A 21,257-nucleotide genomic window follows, 5' to 3' on the forward strand; every position below is an offset into this window, starting at 1 on the left:
AAGTACTCATAAACTTTAATTCTAATAAACAAGCCAAAATTAAGATAAGCAATTATATTGCTCAATATAATTAATTAGATTGTTAAAAGATTCTTTGTTAAAAAAATTCTTTTGATTTTTAATTAATTATTTATTATTATTAACAATAACTTACAAAATAAATATTAGATATTTAATAGATAGATAAATATATACTCACACATACATATTTTAAAAGTAGGAATATAGATAGATATTAAAATTTGAAATGGGAAAAGTAAAGTAAATTGACAACAATAAAGCACCTGATTAAAAGAAAAAAATTACAAAGACCAACTCATTTGGTAAATATGCTAGCAATAAATAAGTTAGTAAAGAAACCAAACTGTATGCTAATGTAAAACATAATAATCATTCAACCTCTATATATTTAATATTCTATAATTTCAGAAAAGCTTATTCGATGCAACTCTCACTGCTGAAAAAAAAGTAAACTAGTTCAAAGACTCTAGACTTATTGAAATGAGAAAGTAATAAAAGCAATCTACTCCAGATGGTAGATTATCTGCAATTTTAATGAAGGGAGCTTAGAAAAAGAAAAAATTTGATTTGGATTCTGATGGCGAAAACGAAGATGCCCCTTTAAAGTTGACTCATAAGGGAAAGGAAATAGAAGAATTAGATGATTTCAAAGACTAAATAGACTTTTCTGATGCTGAAGATAATATTCCTGCTGAAATAGTTGATAAACTCAACTTTGCAGGCTTTGAAAAATAATCTGAATAAGTTGACCCCTCAAATCCATAAAAGAAGAAGTCAAAAAAAGAAATTTACGAAGAAATTATAAAAAAATCTAAGTAAGCTAAATATGAAAGATAAAAATAAAGAGAAGATGATAAAACTTTACTTTAAGATGTTAACGATGGATATGATGATATTAGAGATTTGCTTTAATTCAGAGGGTATATTTTATTTAATAAGTGTATATTTATTAATTTTGTTCTAATTTATAATAGAAATTACAAGGCAGACGAATACCTTGATGTTGATGAATTTGATAAGTTAACAAAAGAACTTTAAACTGATATTAAAACCTAAGCTAATACCGTCATTAAGAAAGTAGAAGATAAAAAAGAAAAGAAGTTACAAGAAAAAAGAAGAAAATAATTAAAAGGTATTATGAGCAGTGACGGTGAAGAAGATTAAGATTTAAACAATGACGATGAATTATAATCTAAGACAAGAAGAGAGCTTGGTATTCTTAAGCATATGAGAAAAGTAGAAAACCTTAACAAATTCATTGATTAAATTAAGCAAGTCAAGCAAAAATCAAAGAAAGGTAAAGAAGGTGATGAAGAAAATGATGAAGAGTATGATTCTTTAGACGAAATCGACTTAGATGAATAATAAGAAGAATACTCTGAAGAAGATTCTGATGGAGACGATGAAGATGATGACGTTGAACATTTAGAGCTTGAAGATGAATACGAAAGCAATGAAGAAGAAGAATAACCATAAAAGCAAAAATCCAAATCAAATACAAAGAACAATAAATAAAAAACTAGTAAAATTTAATAAGAAAGCGAAGAAGATGATGAGGAAGATGATGATGAAGATCTTGAAGAAGAAGAAGGTGATGAAGATGAAGAATTAGATAGTGATGAGTTTGATAATGAAAGCGACTGATTCAAAATCTGCATAGTTAAACTAAATTTTATAATAATTTTTTTGTTTTATATATTATACTAAAGTAAACATAAAAATATTTTTATCAAAATTGATAAACTAAGTTATTCACAAATTATATTTTTAAAAGATTATTTGGTTTTAGTGTATTATTTGATTACAAATAAATTAAAAAGTAGATATAAATAGCAAAAAATAAATTAAAATTTATGGAATAACAATATCAAAAAAAATTGTACAATTAACTTTTAGAGTAGATTTAATCAAAAGATCACTATGATAGCAATTTAAAATTATTTTTAAAGCAACTCAGCATTGAAATCGATTAATAAAATTTATTAAATTTGATTAGTTAGCAGTTAGATAATAAATCTATTTACTTTATAAGACATGCAGAATCAAAATATAATTAATGGAGAGAAAAATCACCATTAAATTGGTCTATTTTTTATAAAAATACACTTGAAAATATTGATCCAGAATTAACAGATAAAGGATAATAATAGACAAAAAATCTACAACTTTCAGTATTAAAAGATTATCAAAATTTAAAATTTGATGTGGTGTATGTGTCTCCTCTTTCTAGAGCTATTGATACATTTGGATTTTTAGCATATTAAGAAAATAATTAGATTATTGAATAATTTAAGTTAGCTAAAGTTTTAGCCTGTCATTATTTGAGAGAAAGATTGGATACTTGCGGAGATATTGGGAAGAGCTTAGAATTTGTTAAAGAAGGGTTATGCAATAAGTGGAATATTGATTCGTGCATGATCAATAACGATTAGTGGTGGTGCCATACATAGTTTGATAATTAAAAGTAAGGTGAAATGTTCAAATAAAAAACAGAAGATTTTGATAAAATATAAAGAAGATTAATAATAATTTTATTGATGATAATTTTTTCTGAAGATAAGGTTATATGCTTAATAAGCCACTCTAATATTTATAAATGCTTAAAGCTTAAAAATAAATTTTAGTCTCATGGTATTTAAAATGCATAAATGAAGATTTTAGATAAATAAACGATTATGAAATTTTTAACATAGACTATAACAAAGCATATTTACTAAAAGTGAATTCAGAAAGCAATTTATCCTACACTTTTAAGCAAGGTTTATTAAAAATACAAGCATAAAAAATGAAGAAAAAAATACTTTACTATACTATACAATATATAATTAAAATAAAATTAAATAAAAGAAATCTTTCTTTTTTTTTAAGATTAGACATTTCATTTTTTAACATCGCCATTTACATTTTTTTCAACTGATTTTAGTACATCCATTATACATTTTCTCACTTCTTGGGCTATCTGTATATTTTACAAGCTAACTGATCTGTTTTTATTAAAAATTGCAATTATATATTGTTTGTGCTTTAAGTATGCTGAAAGATTACCTTTCGAAGTCATTGCTCGCCTAAAGTTGTTGATAAATGTACTCAAAAAATTAATTATACTTACTCTTCATGAATTCCCTAAAATTATTTGTTATTGATTTATAAAAAATAAATATATATTGATATTAATCTTAATTACCTAGCGAAATCTTTGTTTGTAAAGTTTATTTTGTTTCCATAAACTTTGTCAGTTATTTCTTTTATGTCTTCAGAATTAAGTCTGTTTAAGTAAAAGAGGGCAAAAATTTTAGCTAAACTAAGTGATTAAATAATTAATATTACCTCTTATTAACATCTTATTCAGTATAATCCTTTTTATTTTTTAATAGTAGAATTTTGCTGATTCCACGAAAGAAACTGTCTAAAAAGAAAAAGAACTCGTCTTTTGTCAAGCACTGAGGATTTTTAAAGCCAAAAACCAAAGATATATCTAAATAATCAATAAAAAATAAATTTTAATAAAATTAATCAATACAAGCTACTTGTAATTGTTGTTTCATAGTCTCCTTTAGCAATAAATGTCATTACTGAAAATAATTCGCAGCTATCAATTCTTGCTTTTTTATAATTTTTACTTAAACTTTAAAACGATTCATAATTATATTTACAAATATTTCTTGTATCTAAAATTTTAAACACTTCTTTTAAGCTCGCTCTTTTTGTTGATATAATATCCATAGATTAATAGCTATCAAACCATAATTATAAAGGCGCAGTGTTCTTTTTAGTAATTTTTTAAATAATTTGCTTGAAAGTCTCTGCCGTCCCTGTTAAATATGTTTAACTCTTTAAAAACTATCTATTAAATTAGTCAATATTTTTATAATTGTATTAATTGGATACATCCACCACATAATTCACCTACATGTCTCGGTAGGCAAGAAGGAACTTTAAGCTAATTCAAATACTCCTCAACAAATTTTTCATAACTAACTATATTTTATTTTATCATTTTTCTTTATCTTAAATCACTTCACTTACTTAAAAAATTTGAGAGAATAATTACAAATAAATCCACAATCAAAAAAATATTTATATTATAATGACTATAATATTAAATTTTGAATTTATATTGAATTGCTATATCATTAAATTTTAAATTTAGTAAAATAGAATAAAACTCAAATTTAATGAAAAAAAATATTATTTTTTACATTATTAGCACATTATATAATTATAACTTTAGCTAATAAATATCAAACCATAACATATATTGGAAGGCATTTTTTAACATCAAATAAAAGTCCTAGTGAAATTTTAATTTTTTAATTATTAATTTGAAGTAAAAAATGACTTTTTTTATTAATGTTTTATTTTTTTCTAATGTAAACTCTTGCTAAATCGAGTTTAAATAATTAAATAATAATTTAAATTGTTCTTTTACACAATTCAAATATAATTTAAATCATAGCTTTAATTAACAAAATATATTTAATGTATAAATTTATTGTTTATGAAAAATAAGAATTTCATACATTTCAAATATAATTTAAACCATAACTTTAATAACTGATTATATATAATACATACATTTATTATTAATAAAGAATTATACTTCTCAAAAAGTAAATATTTTTATAGGTTTTATACTCAAAATTCATCTAATAGTTTATTAACATCTTTTATTAATGTTTTTTAATCTTTTTTGCATAGAGGACAAGTTGATTTTGTTTCAAACCATTTGTGAATGCATTCATTATGAAAACGATGAAAGCAAGCCAAAAAACTTATTTTCTCTTCATCCTCAAATTCGCACAGACAAATTGAGCACTATTTAGCATCTTAAGAAAGATTCTAAGACTATGAACTTTTATATACAGTTGTGCTTACATATTTATCTGATTTAATTCCTTAATGCTATCTAAGCTGATTTTAAAACTCTATAAACTAATTATACATGTTATCAATCATGAATCTTGGGGGTGGATTTTAATTAATTGTGTTTTACCTACTTTAAAATTAATCATTCAGATTTTCTTACTAAGCATTTATTTAGTTTCTTCTTTGAATAATATCGTTATATGTCTATTCATTATTGTTATTATTACGTTGCTGTTATTGTTATTAAGTTCTAACATTTTGATTTTATAATCTTATAACATCTTTGGACTTTTACCTTTCATTAATTTCTCTTATATTTTCTAAATTTTATTGCATGTTTCCATTATTAATGGGTTATTCTTGAGAATTAACTTACTATCTTACTTGATTAGGGTAATTTTTAATATTATTCGATCTTTCTTAGATAAATTCTAATTCAGGCTATGAAATTATTAAAGGTATTTAGTATCTTTAAATAAATAAACTATTTTATTATTCTTATCTGATATTTTAATTGTATTAAGCTCTATCAAAAGCACATTAATTTATATCATTTTAGTGTTTTTAGTGATATTTTTTAATTACTCCATTTGTTGAGTTATCATCTATTACATTATAATTTTACTCACTAGTTTGTGTTTTAGATTTTTAGTTTCTAGATAGATTTTTTTGTATTTACTAAAAGTTAACATTATTAAGAAGATTCTTAAATTCACTAGAAGAAACTCTTTAACTTTTATCAAGGTTCATTTTAAAAATATTTTTTTCTTCAGTAAAAGAGTTGCTTCTGCTTTTACGGATAAAATCTGTTTTTATTTCATTTTTATTTAAATCATGATTAGTTTATTAATGTGCTTGTTTTAATTTTTAAGGGTGAATAGGTGGAAGTAAAGGAGTCTAGTTTTTTATCTTTATATTTCTATTTAAATTCTAGCTTTAAACTATAGATTATTCTTTTTATATAGTATTTAAATTTGAAATTTATAATAAATCTTTTTTTTATTTGAAATCTAATTGTTAATTTATGTTAGTTAGTTTATTCTTTTAATAAACTTCAGGACAGCTATCACTTGAAGAATTTTATATATTTTCTATATCTAGTTATTAGGAAGAGTCAATTTTAATAAGATTAAAAGAAGCATTGTTACAATTTTACTATCTAATATGATTACGATTTGATATTAGCTAATTATTGGATTTTTCTATGAATTTATTCTCTAATGAGTTATTTCTTTACTAATTTCTTTAATTTTATATCTACCTTTCTCTGTGTTTAGTATTATCAGCTAGAATAATAGGATTATAATACTATTCTTGAGCTATTGTTTTATGTTATTAGCTTATATAACTTGTTCTTTAAGGTTTTTGAGGTAGTTTTTTGTCATTTTTAAATTCTTCTTTTTCATCTTCAAAATAATTTAATTCATTTTATAAGACAATGCAATCTATTTATTTTTTTGGCTTAAAATCATTGATTTCTTATTTTATATTTTCTTATTCACAAAGATTAATAACTTCATTATTACTTAAATCCTAGAAGGAACCTAGCTTAACTGGAGTTGAATTATTACTACTGTTAGCTATTCTTATTATTAGTGGTATCTTAGAATTTTTTTATGCTTGATTCTATTCTAGTTTTTATAAGATTTTTAAAAAGTTATTTATGAAAAACAAAAATAGAATGTCATTTACATGATATTTATTCCTTTGAAATGGACTAAGCAAGGTTTATATTTTGATTCAACATTTGATTATAAAGATATTTGTAAATACAGCTAAGCTTTAAAGATAGATTAATATTAATTTATATTCTAGTTTTTGTTTAGCCTTGATTGTTATCTGTAAAAAATTTAAAATAACAAATAATAAAATTAGTAACAGAAAAAATCATAAATGAAAAAAAAAATTAAAAAAATAATCTTCTTTAATAAAATAGAATTAAAGATTTTTTTTTTTTTAAAAATCTTTTAAATTATTATAATTGGTTTTTATTTTGAATAAGATTAGAATTTGTTTTTATAAAAAAGCTACATATAAATTTTAAAAAGCGAGTATGGTTTGAAGAACAAATATGTTCCAGTTAAGATGTAAATTATTAATGAACAAAAATTATTTTTTTGATAGATTTAATTTACTTTTATAAAAATGCTCTGAAAAAATGACAAATTTAAAAAAATTAAAAAATCAAATTGACTGACTTACTTTTATAAAAATTAATATAAATGAAATTGTATTATTAGATTATTACAATAAATGAATGAATTTTTAGAATGAAAATTAAAATTAATTTAAAAAAGAAGAAAGTTAAAAATAAAATGAGAAATGAAAGGATATATGATTTACAGAAAAATAACACACATAAATACACTTTTAAAATTAAATGTTTATAATAAGCTAAATAAGGTGTCTTTCGTTTATGTTTATATTTATGGTGTTGTTGATTTATATAATTTTGGATAGATATACAACTCTCATTTTATGGCATTCTCAAGTATTTATTATGCATATAATCTCATTTTACAAAATTGCTTCAACAAAAATTTTAATGATAACACAAATTCAGATTGCTCAGTATTAGGCCTATTATTTTTAAATTAAGGGTAAATGATATGTTAAAAAAGATAAATAAAAATAGTCTTACAACTTAGACATTGGGCTTTCCATCAACGTAGTTAGTGTAAGTAATGGTGGTGTTAGTGTTAGAAGCAGCATAGTTCTTAGATTCGTTAAGAATCTTAGCAATGTAAGCGTCTCTCTCTTCGGGGCTCATGAAGCTGATGTTAGAAGAGGTTTGGTATTCAGTGACTTGTTGGGCAGGAACTGAAGAAGCAGGGAGGGTGGTTGTGTATGAAGTTTATTCAACTCTTTAGTAGGGAACATAAGAGGTGCTGTAGTTAACTTCAGTTTATTAAGGTAATTAAACGTTGTTAGAAGTGAAATTGTATTAGACGGGGGTGTTGGTTGTGTAGGTGGTTGTTTGGTATTGACTGCTTTTAATGGGTTCAACAGTGGTTGAGGGTAAGTTGTAAGTAGTAGTGTAGGTGGTTTAAGCAGCAGGAACTTCAGCAGTTTCTTTCTTAGATCTCTTGATAACTTCTTCAATCTATGATTTTAGAAGAGAAATAGTTAAAATATATTTTTCACTGGTTTATTTAATTGATAAAAACTGGCTTTTGTTAAGCCAAAAAATATTTTGCTTTTATTAAAAATATATTTAATGGAGCATTAAATTCAATCCAATAAAATTAATGACTATTAATTTTGTGAAATATTGATGGAACTTAAAAATTAATTATTGGAATAAATTAAAAATAAGTAAGGTCTTTTTTTGACTAATTGCTCACAATAAAAAAAGCAACAAAATAAGACAGACCAAAGGTTAGTTTTAGGATGACCAAAAAGAATAAAATTTAGAAATAAAAATTAGTTTATTTTGAATGAATTATTTTTGAATTTTGTTTATTTGTTTGTTTTTAATATGAGATAAGGTCAATTAATTATTTTTTCTAGATATATGATGATTTTCTTACGATTGTGATTTAGAATTCTTCTTTATTATTTTTTCTTAAATGTATGAAAAATAAAAAAGATATATTTGAAACGTAACCTAATAATTAATTTATTTGTTTGTTTGTTTGCTTGTCCTTTATTTTATTTTGCAAGATAATAAAATCACTTTTAAATTTTATTTTTCTTAATAAGCTGAAGCTAGATAAAATTTATATCTAAATTAATTCTATTTGGGTCCTATTTGATCCTAAAACTCATTTCTTAATACTAAACTTAAAAATTTTTATTTATTTTTATATTATCTCTTGTAATTATCCTCGTTTTTTTATCGCATATTACGTTTGTTGCTACAATTTATTAACTTACAAACTTTTAAGCTTGCTACTATTTGTTTTGTTTTATTTATATCTCTCAGTGATTTGTTTGGCTTCGCTTATATTACAAAACACTGATTTGGAAGGGAGGTAGGATACTATAATGATGATATGGATGAAAGGGTAGTAAAAATATGAGTGGTAATGTTAAATCAAAAATTTTTAAATTAACGAAAGGAGTTAATCAAATATATTTTCTATTGAATAAAGATATTCATCGATTTTTTTCCCTTTCATTTCTATTGTAGCTAGAAAATAAACTGTCAAATAATAGAAAAAGTTTAATTAATTACGGGTTCTTATTATTAGTAGCTCTTGGTTTCGATGTTATTGGTATTTTCATTGAGGAAAGTTCTAGTTTCGATTTGGCTGGCCTTAGCATCAATAGGAGCAGTGTAAGTAGCAGTATAAGTGGTGTTGGGAACAGCAGAGGTGGTATATGTGGTGGTTGTGTAGTTAACAGGAGCGCTGGTGTAGCTGAGGTTAGAGCTACCATACTTAGCAATAGTTTCTCTGCTCATAGCTAAAACGGCTTAGATTCTAGCATTAAGGTCATCATTGTTGTAGTTGGTGGTTTCAATGACGGGGGTTTAGGTGGTGTAGGTGGTAGTAGTGTAATTAATAGGAGCTTCATAGGTTTTTTCTTGAGTGTAAGATTGTCTAGCAGGGTTAGCAGATCTTTAAACAACTTCCTTTTCTTCGTAGGTTTCTTAGATGAAACCACCTTGGATTTGAGAAACTTGGTTTGAAATGATTTCGATGGTGGTGAGACCGTGAGTGTTAATAGATTGGACATATTATTAGTTGAGTTCATCGAATAATCCTTCAACAGAGGGTCTCAAGACTTCATCTTCGGTGAGGAGCTTTTAGAGGAAACTGTAGAGAGATAAGGAATATTGAGCTCTAACTTGGTTCAAAAGCTTGTTAACTTCGTCGGTCTTGACAACGTAGTTTTGTTGGTCGTAGCAGACACGGCTGACGTTTTCAAGGGTGGCAGCTTCGAGGACAGTCATACCAATAGAGTAGATATCAGATTTGTTAGCATCGAAGACAGGAGAAGCGTTGAATTCCTTCAAACATCTGAAAAGTTAGGGAGAGATGTAGTATTCTTCCAAACTGTTATTCAACAATTGGGAGTAGGAAGAGAGAGGTTGAACGTGGATGAAGATTTCACCGAGCTTGACTTGACCTTCAGGGGTGATAATGACATTGTAAGGTCTGATATCACCGTGATTAACGTTCTTTGACTTCAAGTAGTAGACGACGTTAAGGAGAGTATCCAAAAGATACCAGAGTTCACCTTCCTTATAGGCAGCTCTAACCTTTTGTCTTTCAGAGATTTCAGTTCTCAAATTGTTGCTGAAGTATTCGTAGAATAAGCCCAACTTGTAGAAGGAGGAGCAGAATTCGTCCTTCTTTTAAGAGTTGAAAGAAACCAACTTGACGATGCTGGGGTGATCTAATTCCTTTCTGAAGTTCAATTCTTCGACTCTCTTTTCCAAAACAGATTCGTCGTTCAAGGTCTTGGAAATTTCAGCATACTTTTATTGGGTAGCATTGTTAATCCAGAGCTTCATGGTGCCATATCTTTCATCGTTGAAACCGTTGCTTTCGGTGTATTCAGCAGGGTTGTATAAAGGTGAGTTGTTGAATTTAGATTTTCCTTGTCCCATTTCTTTTTGTTTTGCTAGTTTTTGTCTTTGTTTTTTTTAAAGTTTAACTTTGCAGCTAATGCTATTGTTAATATTTGAATAATAAAATTTATAAATATTAAATTAAACACTTCAATGATATATTTATATTGGATTCAGATTATCAACATGTGTCACTACTAATTAGTTCTCTTAATTCTATTACTTAACATCTTCTTACACACTCACTCATACACCATAATCTCTAATTACATCTGAGAAATTATTAATTTACATGACCTTATATGTATGATGCATCATCAATAATAAATTTCTACCTAAAACTTTCTAACCTCTTCTTCTTCTTCACTTTATTCTAATTTATTTTTTGAATCCAATCAGTTGGATGAAAGTCAACTGCAACCATCTTTCAAACAAAACATGTGTATTTTACTACCTACTTGCCTATACTTATTGATAAATAGTATAAGTTAGCTATACTATTTCATATATAGGAATAGAAGATAGAAATACTAGCAGTTTAACGTTAATAATTTTTATTGAAAGATGGAAGGACTTTAGTGAAACGATAGGTCATATCTAGGCTGGCTAATCTCCCTAACTTTTAGATTTTTTAGATTAGTCAAGCCCGTATGAGGGTATCTAACTGCCTTTCATATGCTTGATAATCAGATGGTTTCTATGAAAATGAAGAGAAGAAATTTAAGGTATCTTTATTTTTACTGACGTGCATGAATTATTGCATGTTAATAAAATGTGTGCTATCCTTCTGAAGAAAGTATTCAGCGTGGGCTTACTGCCAAAAGAACCCTGAAGTAAGTACCTCAACGAGAATATGCGTTGCTCCTTTAGTGGAGAGTTAACGTTCTGGTAAACTCTGGGTGCATATAGAGATTGCTTGAGATGTTGAGTGCATGTATATGATAGAAAATAAAGTAAAGAGTCAGCGAAACGAAACGAGTAGGTTATAGTTGATAATCTGAGAGAACTTTTTAATAATAATTTTTATTTTTACCTCTATTGATTTTTTTTTGATTTTGGATGATTTTTTACTAATTTTTTATTTATATTTTTTTCCCATGATATCAAAAAAAGATATTGCAAGCTTTTAACTATTCATTTAGTGCTTAAGTTAAATTTCTCCCACATCAAATCATCATTTTCTCCTCTCTTTTTTCTTTTAAATTTTCTTATTTTTCTTTTCATATCTTTGACTACAATTAATAACTTGCATGTTTGTTGCTTACATAATCTTTTTTTTAGTGTGAGTATTCAAATTGGTGAAATTTAATACCCATACATGCATAAATCGTAATATAAAGAGTTTTCTTCCTTCATTTTTTCATCACATAAAAAATAAAGTAGAGAGAGGGGATTTATTTTTTTTATTGTGAAATAAAGGGGATTAAATCTGCTGAACTGGGCAGGTAGAATAAATTAGATAAATTTAACACACAATATAAAGGAAAATTTTAAAATAAAGAATGATAAAAATAGACATATTTATAAGGAATTAGTAGAGAATATAAGTAGTGTATATAGATAATATTTAGTTAACAAAGATATAAATTATATACTTTGAAATTGAAAACATAAGTTAGATGAGTTTATTTAGCAACATCAAACTATTATTAGATTAGTTCAAAATTAATGCGCAATTAGTTGATATTCGCTAACAAGTCTTATATCAATTGCTTAACACTGCGTTCTACTCTATCAACAACGTACTCATCAAAGTAGATATTTTATTACATCCACTAATGCCTAGTGAAAGAAGCTAATTTTAATTAATACAAAAATTTTAATTTGATTCATGTGTAGGATTAATGACATTTTAATGTTAATTTCATATTCAAGCTTTTAATAGATTTTTTTCACCCATTAATTATTTCTTTTATGTTTAGATCTGAAAAAATTCGTTAAAAGATATGCCAAAGAAAAAAAAAGTATCTTTTCGGATGATTTATTAATGCATCTTAAATAATTTTTTATTATGATTCGTAATATTTAAAATGATACTATTAAATGCGCAATAAAAGAGCCTACTGGAATTAAAATAGTATTTGAAATTTTTTGTGATTGAAATTGCAATCAAAAAGTATTTGAGAACTAAATCATCATTAACTCCTAGAAATTTCTTAAAAATTATTTAAAGATATAATATTTACCTTCTAAATCTCTTCAAAATCTAAAGAACCATTCATATCCAAGTAAATTATCTTTTGGGAATTTTTCATTTACACTATACATAATTTTTTATTCATAAGAGCGAACTCTTTGTCGCTAGGATCGATAATTAAATTATTTCCTATAAAACCCTATTAATTAAAGTAAAAGATTTAATAAAATGATCTATGTAAAGTACAATTAAAAATTAGGTTATTAAAATTTAGGTTTACCATATAGGCGCTTGAAAATATATCTAAAATTTAGATTCCAGCTAAGGACAGAGCAAAGCAAGCTACGTTAACCAAATATGGGAACACTGGTCCATTAACTTATATTATATCAAAAGTAAGCTGCAAAATACTTTTTGGGTATTATTTGATATTCACAATTTCACTAAGCATATTAACTAGATCTCTCTTTAATATTATATCCTACTCCTATTACCAGTAAAAAAAAAATTAAATTAATAAAGTTGTTCTAAAAAATTTGCATCACACATATAATTTTTCGCGGAATTTAAATCTACATTACAAAAACTAAAAATTATACTTGCAAAATAGTAATGTTGAAAAACCAAAAAAATGATAAAGACTGTATTTAAATGCCGAGCTTTCAAATAGGAATTGAATAACATAAAGTATATCTATTGAATTAAATTTAATAGACTGCTTTTAATCTTTTAGTTAAGTTTACATTCCTCATAAGTATTGCCAATAATTTGCAGTTTAAATTGGCTAACTATTCTTAAATATTTTAAAATGATTGAATGCTATTAAATTGTTTCTAAAATTTGAAATTTAATTTGGCCACTTGTAAATGAAGCTAAAATTTTTTAAATATCTCTTTTTTTTTGTTATTGATCAAATGATAGTTAAGCTAAATCCAAGTTGCTAAAAGCAAGTGTAATAAACTGTAATTAAAATACTTCTTTCAACAAAACTATGCTTATATTAACTTTTTTCTAGAAGGAAAATGTGATTATTTCAATTTTAGCTAGTAATATTTGTTGATTTTTAGACTAATATCTTGTAACAAAGTATTTTTAGACAGAATATAGCATACAAAAATAATTAAATTTTTTTCTATATTTTGAATTTATTTGTTATTAATAATATATCAATCGACGATAAATGTTTCATACAATTTTTCAAGATAATCTAATTCATTCTTTAAAATGCTATTATTTTAGTTAGCTCATTCACATAAGCAATTAAATAAAGAAGATGGATAATATTATTTAACAAAATAATATTTTTGATCATTTTAGTTATAAAACTGATTCAAAAAAACCACATTTAAAATAACATATTGTAAAATTTATGTCTAAAAATTAAATTACTGTCTCTTCATGCATGTTTGAGTCATTTTTATTGAGAAAATTTATAATGCACTTAATTTCGCAATCTTATTAAAGAACTTTAATGCCATGATAAGGTCCAATTCTTGATGATATTTAAAGTTTAATTAAATTATTGGTTCATTAAATATATAAATTACATTGAGCAAATTATTCTTGAATCTTATGTTTGCAAGCAACATCTTGCACTAGAATTTCCCTGTTGCAACTAGATATAATCTATTTTTAAGTTTGAATTAGTTATAACATCAATTATTTTGAAATATATTTTGTTGATTTTTATATTTAGCTTAGAGTAAAATCTATTTCATTTAGCATAATATTTTACTTTAAGGTCTTACAGAAAGAAGGGATTATTTTTCAGTAATTTATTCTTTAATATTCATTTTATATTTCTTTATAAGCTGTTTGTAGGGTATCTAACAAGTTGATAGAAGTAGTTAAAATCTATTAATATTTACTTAAATAATTTTTGTTAAAGCACATAAAAACAATAAATACAATTTTTGACTTGTTAAGAATAAATATAAAGAGTATCAATCCTGTTTAATATTTTGCATTCAATAATTGGCAGATTAAGCATTTTATATTATAATAATTAAAAATCATATTAAAAATATCTTAATCTCAATTATAAATATAAAAATAATTTTCTTCATTTAAAATTAGCACAATTTCATAAGAACTTACTATTTTAATTTTGAATTTAAACGATTTATTTTATTTCTAAAATTATTTCAATAATTCTTAAGATTATTTAGCAAAAATAATTCAAATAAATTATATTTTTTTATACGAAATTCAAATATTAGTAAAAAAGATAACATGTAATGTATATTTTTTTGGCGAATAATAGTTCAAAAATAAATTTTAAGTTATAAATTTGACAAGATATTTTATAAATAAAAAATATCTGTTAAGTTATTAGAGTTTCAAAAAGAACAAAAATTTTAATTTATAAGCATTCATTTCATTTATTTTAAAAATTAAAATTGTTGTTTTATAATTTGATAAGTACTTATAATTATTCATTTTAATTAATAAAATTTATTTTAACTTTAATATAATTTCAAAAATTAATATTATTATTTTATAAAGAATAAAGTTAAAAAAAATATATGTTATTTTAAAAAATAAAAAAATGTAAAAAAAATAGTAAATTTTTTATTTTAATCAATTTTTTCTAATTTATATTTTACTATTAATAATAATTTTTATAACTTTAAAATATTTTATTTTAAAAATTTGGCAAGATATTTTATGTATTAAAAAAATATTTTTATCATTAGAGATATATAAAGAAGAGGAATGTTAAAATTTAAACTATAATTTTATTTATTATAAATATGAAAAACAGATTATTATTTATTGTTTTTTTTAATTTCTTCATTTTTATATGTAAATTTAATTAATTTTGTTAAAAAAATTATTTTAGGATAAATTATAACTATATAAGAAATAAACAACATTATTAAATAGCAAATTTCAAATATTTTTTGAGAATATTTTAAATATTTGATTTTATCCAACTAAATTAATATTTATGAATTAGATAAATATTAAAAAAAGTTTGAGAATATAAAACAATATTTTAAATAGATAAGTTAGTAGATTTTAAAATTCAATTTTCCAGTTGATACTTGTGGGAGGAAATATCTATTAAGGAGAAATTATTCAAAAGTAAATTGTTCAGTTTAGTTAGATTTTTAATTATGTTAAAAATGAAAAATGCAAAATGTTCTTTTTTATATTAAAGAAATTAAGCATTTTAATTTTAATTAATTTGTGTAAGGTTGAGAATTAGATATTATTTTTACACCTTAGTGAATAACTAAGAATTAATTTATCAATTTTTCAATATAAATACTTAATAAATTTTTCAATTAATAAACATGTTTAAATTAATAGTTCTATTAGTTAAAATATATATCATAAAACTTTATATTTAATAGGTTTTATGCTAAGCTCCTTAAAATTGGCTTTACTCTTAGTAATATAGTTTTATTGTATAGGCTTAGGGGTAATCAAATTTGTTCTCAAAAATTTTAGTTAGTAAATAAACTGGATTAGTTTTTGTTTCAGCTGGATATAAAGGTGTTTAAGTAATTGATCCAAATTAAAATTACAGAATAACAGCAAGCTTATCAACAAATGATCACATAGAAGGATTTGCTATCACCTAAGATGCTAATTATGTCTTTGCTACAAATAATAAGGTATTAAATATTTATGAATTTTCTAATAGAAAAATATTTAATTCCATAGGACAGGATTCAACACCTGTTTATATTGTTGACATCATAATTAATTAAAACGAAGATACCTTATATTTATTTTAAATTAATGGCATCGTTCGCATTTTAGATATTAGTTAAAAAACTAATCCTAGCTTTGCTGGCTAAATTTTATGGTTTCCTTAACAAATTTATGGTGGTATTTTATCAACTGATGAAAGATTTCTAATAATTAGCTAGGATAATTAGGGAGTAGGAGTATTCTACTTAACAAAAGTTAATAAGTAAGTTACTGGTACTTTCCTGGGATCATATTCTGGAGCAAGTTAAGGGAACTCTCATTAGGTCATACTGACTCCAGATTAAAATTATCTTATTAGTTTAGACTAAAGAAATGGGTTAAGTTTTGCAGATTTCTCTTTAGTATAAACTAAAATACCTCAAAATTAGCCATATTAATTTAATTACTATCTAAATTAATGGTGGCCTTCCTAAAACATTTTACCTTCACCATATTCTTTTTGCTTATCTTAAGATGGAAATTTTCTCTTTTTAGGAGTAAGATCAATAGGAATTTACACTATTGATATTACTGATAAGAAAAAACCTAAGATATATATGTGGGCATACTTTCCTTTTCATGGTAATTCAATTGCCTTATCTCCTACTTCAAATTATCTTTATTTTTCTAATTCTCTATCTTTTATGGTTTTTAGAAAGATGCAACCTACTTTAGGTTTGAAATATGTTAGTCTATATAATGGTAATCATTCAATAGGCTTTGACTAATCGCTTACTAGATATTATTGGAGGTGTGATTACGATCCTTATAGATAAGTGTATATTGGAGCATTTGATACTGATGGACTTTGGTTGATCGATGTAAGCAATCCTAATAGCTTTAATGTGCTCTAAAGTTCTTATAAACCACCTAATTAAGATGCAAATATAGATGTATTTTTAGCTTTAAATAATTATCAAGTTTTGATTACATCTATGAATGATGGAGTCAATTTTATGGCTGTGCTTGATATCTCCAATTATTAAAATATATAAGTTATATAATAAATACCCTTAGGAGAACCTTTTTATGGATATATTAAAGACATAGATTACTCGCTTGATTATAAAATGGTTGTGTGCTCTTTAGATAGGGTAATTGTATTTGTTGATACTTAGAATGTAAGATCATTTTAAGTAATAGCAAAGTGGTATTTCCAACCTTAGATGAAAGGATTTACTACAGGAGTTATGCTTTCATCTGATGCTAAATATTTTATAGGAGCATGCAGAGGTTATGGATACTTTGTTTTAGATATATAAGATTTGAAGAACATAAATTTGATCAACTACTTAGAATCAACAGGAGCTGAATAAGTATATAAATCATTAATATTTAGCTATTAGTTTTACTTAGTAGATGGACTTGATGGTCTTTACATAATGGACTAAACAAAGTTGCCCTAATTAGTTTCATTTTCAAAGCTTATAGTTCCAGGATGGACTAATGATATTACTTTCTTAAATTAAGAATAAACTGTAATTATATCAACAATGCAGCAAGGTATGATATATTTACTTGATATATCAGACAATAAAAACCCTTTTATTGTCTCTAGTTATTAGTATGGGGACTAGAATGGAATGTTTACCTGCTCTAAATAGGACTTTACAACTTTATTTATAAATAATAACTTAGAAGTAAGAAGATTACCACTTACGGTTTCTGTAATGCTACATGTAGATTATATACAAGTCTTAGGTTACACTCAATCTGGAGATATGTAGTACAACATAATTGAAAGCCCAGAAATTTATTAATTTTAAGTAGGACAAACTATCAAACTCAATATATGTACGCTCTATCAATCCATTGATATAGTTTTCAGTAGCATAAAATTTTATTAAAAATAGAGAGAGTATCCGCTACCTAGCTGGATAGTTTTTGACCCTGTAGAAATTTCTTTAATGATAACTATTACAAACTAAGCAGTAGATCCTTAAAATTTGAGCTAACCTCTGTTAAATACTCTTCTAGTTACCACAATAACACCTCTATATAAATAAGATTTTATTTTTTCTTAAGATAAATGTTCTACTAATTTAGAATAAGCAAGTGTAATCTACCTCTAATTTTAGGAAGATGGTATTATAGATGATAATAATTATGTTTCTACTAACATATAATACAACTCTTTATAGACTATTTAAATAAAAGACACAACTCTATTCCCAGATATCAACCAAAAAGTTTACATGGATTGTTTAAGTTAATAATTAAAATATAAGTTACTTAATGCTATATAAAACACTCCCATATATCTCAATATTAAATCATCGCTAAATCTAAACACAAGTGGAACTACTTCAAATTATATCTCTACCACTGCCCTTTCAGTTAGCATATAAATATAAATCACAAAATTTTATGGCTAGATTATTTTTAGAAATGAGGAGTCTATTAATATTTAAATAAGTGCAGATTAAGATATTTTAAATATTACTGGAAAAGTGCAAAATATTAATGAATATCTTAATAAAAAAATAATAATTTATCCTATATCTCCACAAAATTTTAATGATATAATAGCAATCATAACTGTAATGGATTCCATTAATTATCCAATAGTAAACAGCTAAGCATCAAATAAGATTCCTTTTTTAGCAGAAAAATAGAATATTTAAATAAACCCTGAAAAAACTTTGCAAACCTAATTTTCTGATAACATTTTAATTTAAACAGCTTTTGAATTTACTATTGACTCCAAAACATTTATTGCACCTGATTTAAATACAACAATTACATATAAAGTTTTATAATAAAAAGGAAATTAATATATCCCTTTAGAAAACTCATTATGGCTTTAATATAATAGTGATACTTTTAAATTTTATGGTACACCTCCAGCGAGCGCATTTAAAACAAGTTTAACTATTCAAGTAACAGGATCTGATGGGTATACTAAAGTATCATAAAATTTTACTATACATGTGAATCAATTACCTTTGATGTTTGTAATATAATGGATAATAACAATATTGGGCCCTTTGACAGGTATTTTTGGCCTCTATAAGTTTAGAGGTGACTTATATAACATACTTTTTAACAAAAGAAATAAATACAGCAAAATTACTTGTAAACCAAACTAGTACTTTATTCTTAAAATACCTTTAATACTTCACGAAAATAGTGCTTCAATACAAATCATGAAAGAACTTGAAGCTTAGTTAAAAAGGTAAGAAACTACAAAGTAATAAATTATAAAAATCTTTTAAAAAAAGAAACCAATAAATTAGCCAGCAAGTAAAAAAAGATAAAGCTGGAATAAATTACTCAAAATTACAAAATTCAAAACAACAATTCTCGAAGGTATTGGTAAAATATAAGAAATGATGCAAGCAAACATGACTGCTATTGCTCAGAGCTATAAAAAGAGACTTGAATTATTACAGAAATCTGAAAGAACATCTTAAATTGAAAAACTTTATTTAAAAGAAAATGGATCAATTGATTATAAATTATATTTAGATCACCTCTTAGAATTCGATATTTAATTTAAAATGAATAATGTAGAAAAATCAACGAAACTTTTAAAAGAAGAACTTAGTACAAACTATAGTGTTCTATTCTAATGTCTTAAATCTTAATTAGCTATAAAATTAATGTGCTTCGATATAAAAAGTTAATCAGTTTACAGTTTTTTAAGACATTATTCATAAGTTATGAATCCAAATCTTACAAAAAATGATTGGTATAAATTTTTAGTTAACATAAAATCGACAGATGACTTAGATCCTTTTGGTCACTAAATAGTTTTTCCTGAGTTTTCATTTTATTTTACAAGGTTATATGACATTTTAACCTTATTAGATTTTAAAATAAATGATGTGGATTTTTTATATTCTGATGATTTAGAATCACAACAAAAAGAGAAAATATATGATTAAATATATGAAAAATATGATGTAAATTTATACTTAATAGAATAATAAATATTTGCTGATGCTTCAGGAATTGTAAAAACTATCCCAAGTAGTTTTTTTCCAAGCTCAGGAGAATCTATTCATATCGATCCTTATTAAATTAACGCTTTAGTAGCATTGAGATACTCACCTGGACCTTGTATTTGTATAGAAAAAACTCTAGGTTTAGATTATAAACCTTATGGACCTTAAGGGAACATACAGCTACCTAACTGGCTTGAGCTAGATACTTAACCAGGATTGATTATATTAAAAGGAATACCTGATTTTTCTAATTCAGAAGGCATACTTATTAGAATAACTACACTCGAAGGTTATATAATTAAGCATTTCATTTTAAATGTCGAAGAAGATGTGGTAGAATATAAAAAATTAAAATAATAATTATATAAAAAAAAGTATATCCATAATAGTAAGAATCAAAAATTTAATTAGTTAGATTCCTATAATAATTAGCAGAAATTATTGGCATATAGTATTTATAGAGAAAAGCCTTCTCAAGATAGCATATTCTTTAACCCTAAATAAAATTTACCATTTTAGCAGATTACTCATCGCAGTTTAACTAAATAAAATTCAAAATCTATTACTTTAATTACAGATGTAGATATTTAAGAAGAAGATCATCAAATATCAGGCATTAAATCTTCAGAATAAAAAGTAATTGTAGATTAAAAAATGTAAAATTTAGATAACTAGATAACCTAACCAACTTTATTAACAGAAAATTAATCAAAAAAGAATATTTAAGAATGATGTGTAGAAAGTTATTATTTTAGATAAAATTAGCTCTTTTCATATAAATTTTTATTGAAATTTATTTAAATGTTTCGAAATTTTTAAAATATGTGTCTTGATTAGATTATATTTTATATTATTGGAAATAATTCATGTTTAAAATTCTTTATGTAAAAATTAAATAAAAAACAGTTTTTCACCTAAGAAAAGCTTTTTTTTTTGACTTTTTTTCCAACAAATAAAAAATTGCTTTTAAAACTCTTTATTATTTAAAATAGAAATCTATGTGTTTATTTAATACAATTATGATGTTGAAATAAATTAAATTAATTTAAATTAATTAAAGTAGAAG

At 24.3% G+C, this 21,257-nt stretch overlaps 10 protein-coding genes across 10 annotated transcripts; 3 read left to right on the plus strand and 7 right to left on the minus strand. All coding sequences in view use genetic code 6, as the record gives it.

Annotated features, from left to right (window-relative positions):
- Nucleotides 1-247: 247 nt before the first annotated feature.
- Nucleotides 248-1,665, plus strand: TTHERM_00584670 (Nop14 family protein; the record flags this gene model as incomplete). The annotated part of the gene is made up of 2 exons (XM_001032574.2): nucleotides 248-376; nucleotides 430-1,665. The coding sequence occupies 2 exons, from the start codon at nucleotides 248-250 to the stop codon at nucleotides 1,663-1,665; spliced, it is 1,365 nt and encodes a 454-aa protein (XP_001032574.2).
- A 209-nt stretch (nucleotides 1,666-1,874) lies between these two features.
- Nucleotides 1,875-2,744, plus strand: TTHERM_00584680 (histidine phosphatase family (branch protein 1); the record flags this gene model as incomplete). Its single annotated transcript, XM_001032575.3, has 1 exon — nucleotides 1,875-2,744. One exon carries the CDS (start codon nucleotides 1,875-1,877, stop codon nucleotides 2,742-2,744), a length of 870 nt encoding a protein of 289 aa, XP_001032575.1.
- Nucleotides 2,745-2,899: 155 nt separating this feature from the next.
- TTHERM_00584690 (hypothetical protein) lies at nucleotides 2,900-4,018 on the minus strand (the record flags this gene model as incomplete). Its single annotated transcript, XM_001032576.2, has 7 exons — nucleotides 2,900-3,005; nucleotides 3,067-3,144; nucleotides 3,206-3,286; nucleotides 3,349-3,496; nucleotides 3,549-3,623; nucleotides 3,675-3,833; nucleotides 3,910-4,018. 7 exons carry the CDS (start codon nucleotides 4,016-4,018, stop codon nucleotides 2,900-2,902), a joined length of 756 nt encoding a protein of 251 aa, XP_001032576.2.
- A 638-nt stretch (nucleotides 4,019-4,656) lies between these two features.
- Nucleotides 4,657-6,733, minus strand: TTHERM_00584700 (kinase domain protein; the record flags this gene model as incomplete). Its single annotated transcript, XM_001032577.4, has 2 exons — nucleotides 6,580-6,733; nucleotides 4,657-6,518 (listed from the first exon to the last, which is right to left on the minus strand). The coding sequence occupies exons 1-2, from the start codon at nucleotides 6,632-6,634 to the stop codon at nucleotides 4,657-4,659; spliced, it is 1,917 nt and encodes a 638-aa protein (XP_001032577.4). The 5' UTR covers nucleotides 6,635-6,733.
- Nucleotides 6,734-7,358: 625 nt separating this feature from the next.
- TTHERM_000584708 (kinase domain protein) lies at nucleotides 7,359-8,113 on the minus strand (the record flags this gene model as incomplete). The annotated part of the gene is made up of 2 exons (XM_012799635.1): nucleotides 7,359-7,415; nucleotides 7,529-8,113. 2 exons carry the CDS (start codon nucleotides 8,111-8,113, stop codon nucleotides 7,359-7,361), a joined length of 642 nt encoding a protein of 213 aa, XP_012655089.1.
- Nucleotides 8,114-9,034: 921 nt separating this feature from the next.
- On the minus strand, nucleotides 9,035-10,444 carry TTHERM_000584709 (kinase domain protein; the record flags this gene model as incomplete). Its single annotated transcript, XM_012799636.1, has 1 exon — nucleotides 9,035-10,444. One exon carries the CDS (start codon nucleotides 10,442-10,444, stop codon nucleotides 9,035-9,037), a length of 1,410 nt encoding a protein of 469 aa, XP_012655090.1.
- Nucleotides 10,445-11,045: 601 nt separating this feature from the next.
- On the minus strand, nucleotides 11,046-11,339 carry TTHERM_00584710 (hypothetical protein; the record flags this gene model as incomplete). Its single annotated transcript, XM_001032578.1, has 1 exon — nucleotides 11,046-11,339. One exon carries the CDS (start codon nucleotides 11,337-11,339, stop codon nucleotides 11,046-11,048), a length of 294 nt encoding a protein of 97 aa, XP_001032578.1.
- Nucleotides 11,340-11,539: 200 nt separating this feature from the next.
- TTHERM_00584720 (hypothetical protein) lies at nucleotides 11,540-11,761 on the minus strand (the record flags this gene model as incomplete). Its single annotated transcript, XM_001032579.1, has 2 exons — nucleotides 11,540-11,675; nucleotides 11,718-11,761. 2 exons carry the CDS (start codon nucleotides 11,759-11,761, stop codon nucleotides 11,540-11,542), a joined length of 180 nt encoding a protein of 59 aa, XP_001032579.1.
- A 349-nt stretch (nucleotides 11,762-12,110) lies between these two features.
- TTHERM_00584730 (3' exoribonuclease family 1 protein) lies at nucleotides 12,111-14,335 on the minus strand (the record flags this gene model as incomplete). The annotated part of the gene is made up of 6 exons (XM_001032580.3): nucleotides 12,111-12,200; nucleotides 12,592-12,741; nucleotides 12,823-13,029; nucleotides 13,932-14,034; nucleotides 14,090-14,168; nucleotides 14,278-14,335. 6 exons carry the CDS (start codon nucleotides 14,333-14,335, stop codon nucleotides 12,111-12,113), a joined length of 687 nt encoding a protein of 228 aa, XP_001032580.3.
- A 1,506-nt stretch (nucleotides 14,336-15,841) lies between these two features.
- Nucleotides 15,842-20,923, plus strand: TTHERM_00584740 (calpain family cysteine protease; the record flags this gene model as incomplete). Its single annotated transcript, XM_001032581.2, has 1 exon — nucleotides 15,842-20,923. The coding sequence occupies one exon, from the start codon at nucleotides 15,842-15,844 to the stop codon at nucleotides 20,921-20,923; it is 5,082 nt and encodes a 1,693-aa protein (XP_001032581.2).
- Between the last annotated feature and the right edge of the window lie 334 nt (nucleotides 20,924-21,257).

Source organism: Tetrahymena thermophila (genome assembly GCF_000189635.1).
Source record: "Tetrahymena thermophila SB210 genomic scaffold scf_8254444, whole genome shotgun sequence".
NCBI classification, from domain to species: domain Eukaryota; phylum Ciliophora; class Oligohymenophorea; order Hymenostomatida; family Tetrahymenidae; genus Tetrahymena; species Tetrahymena thermophila.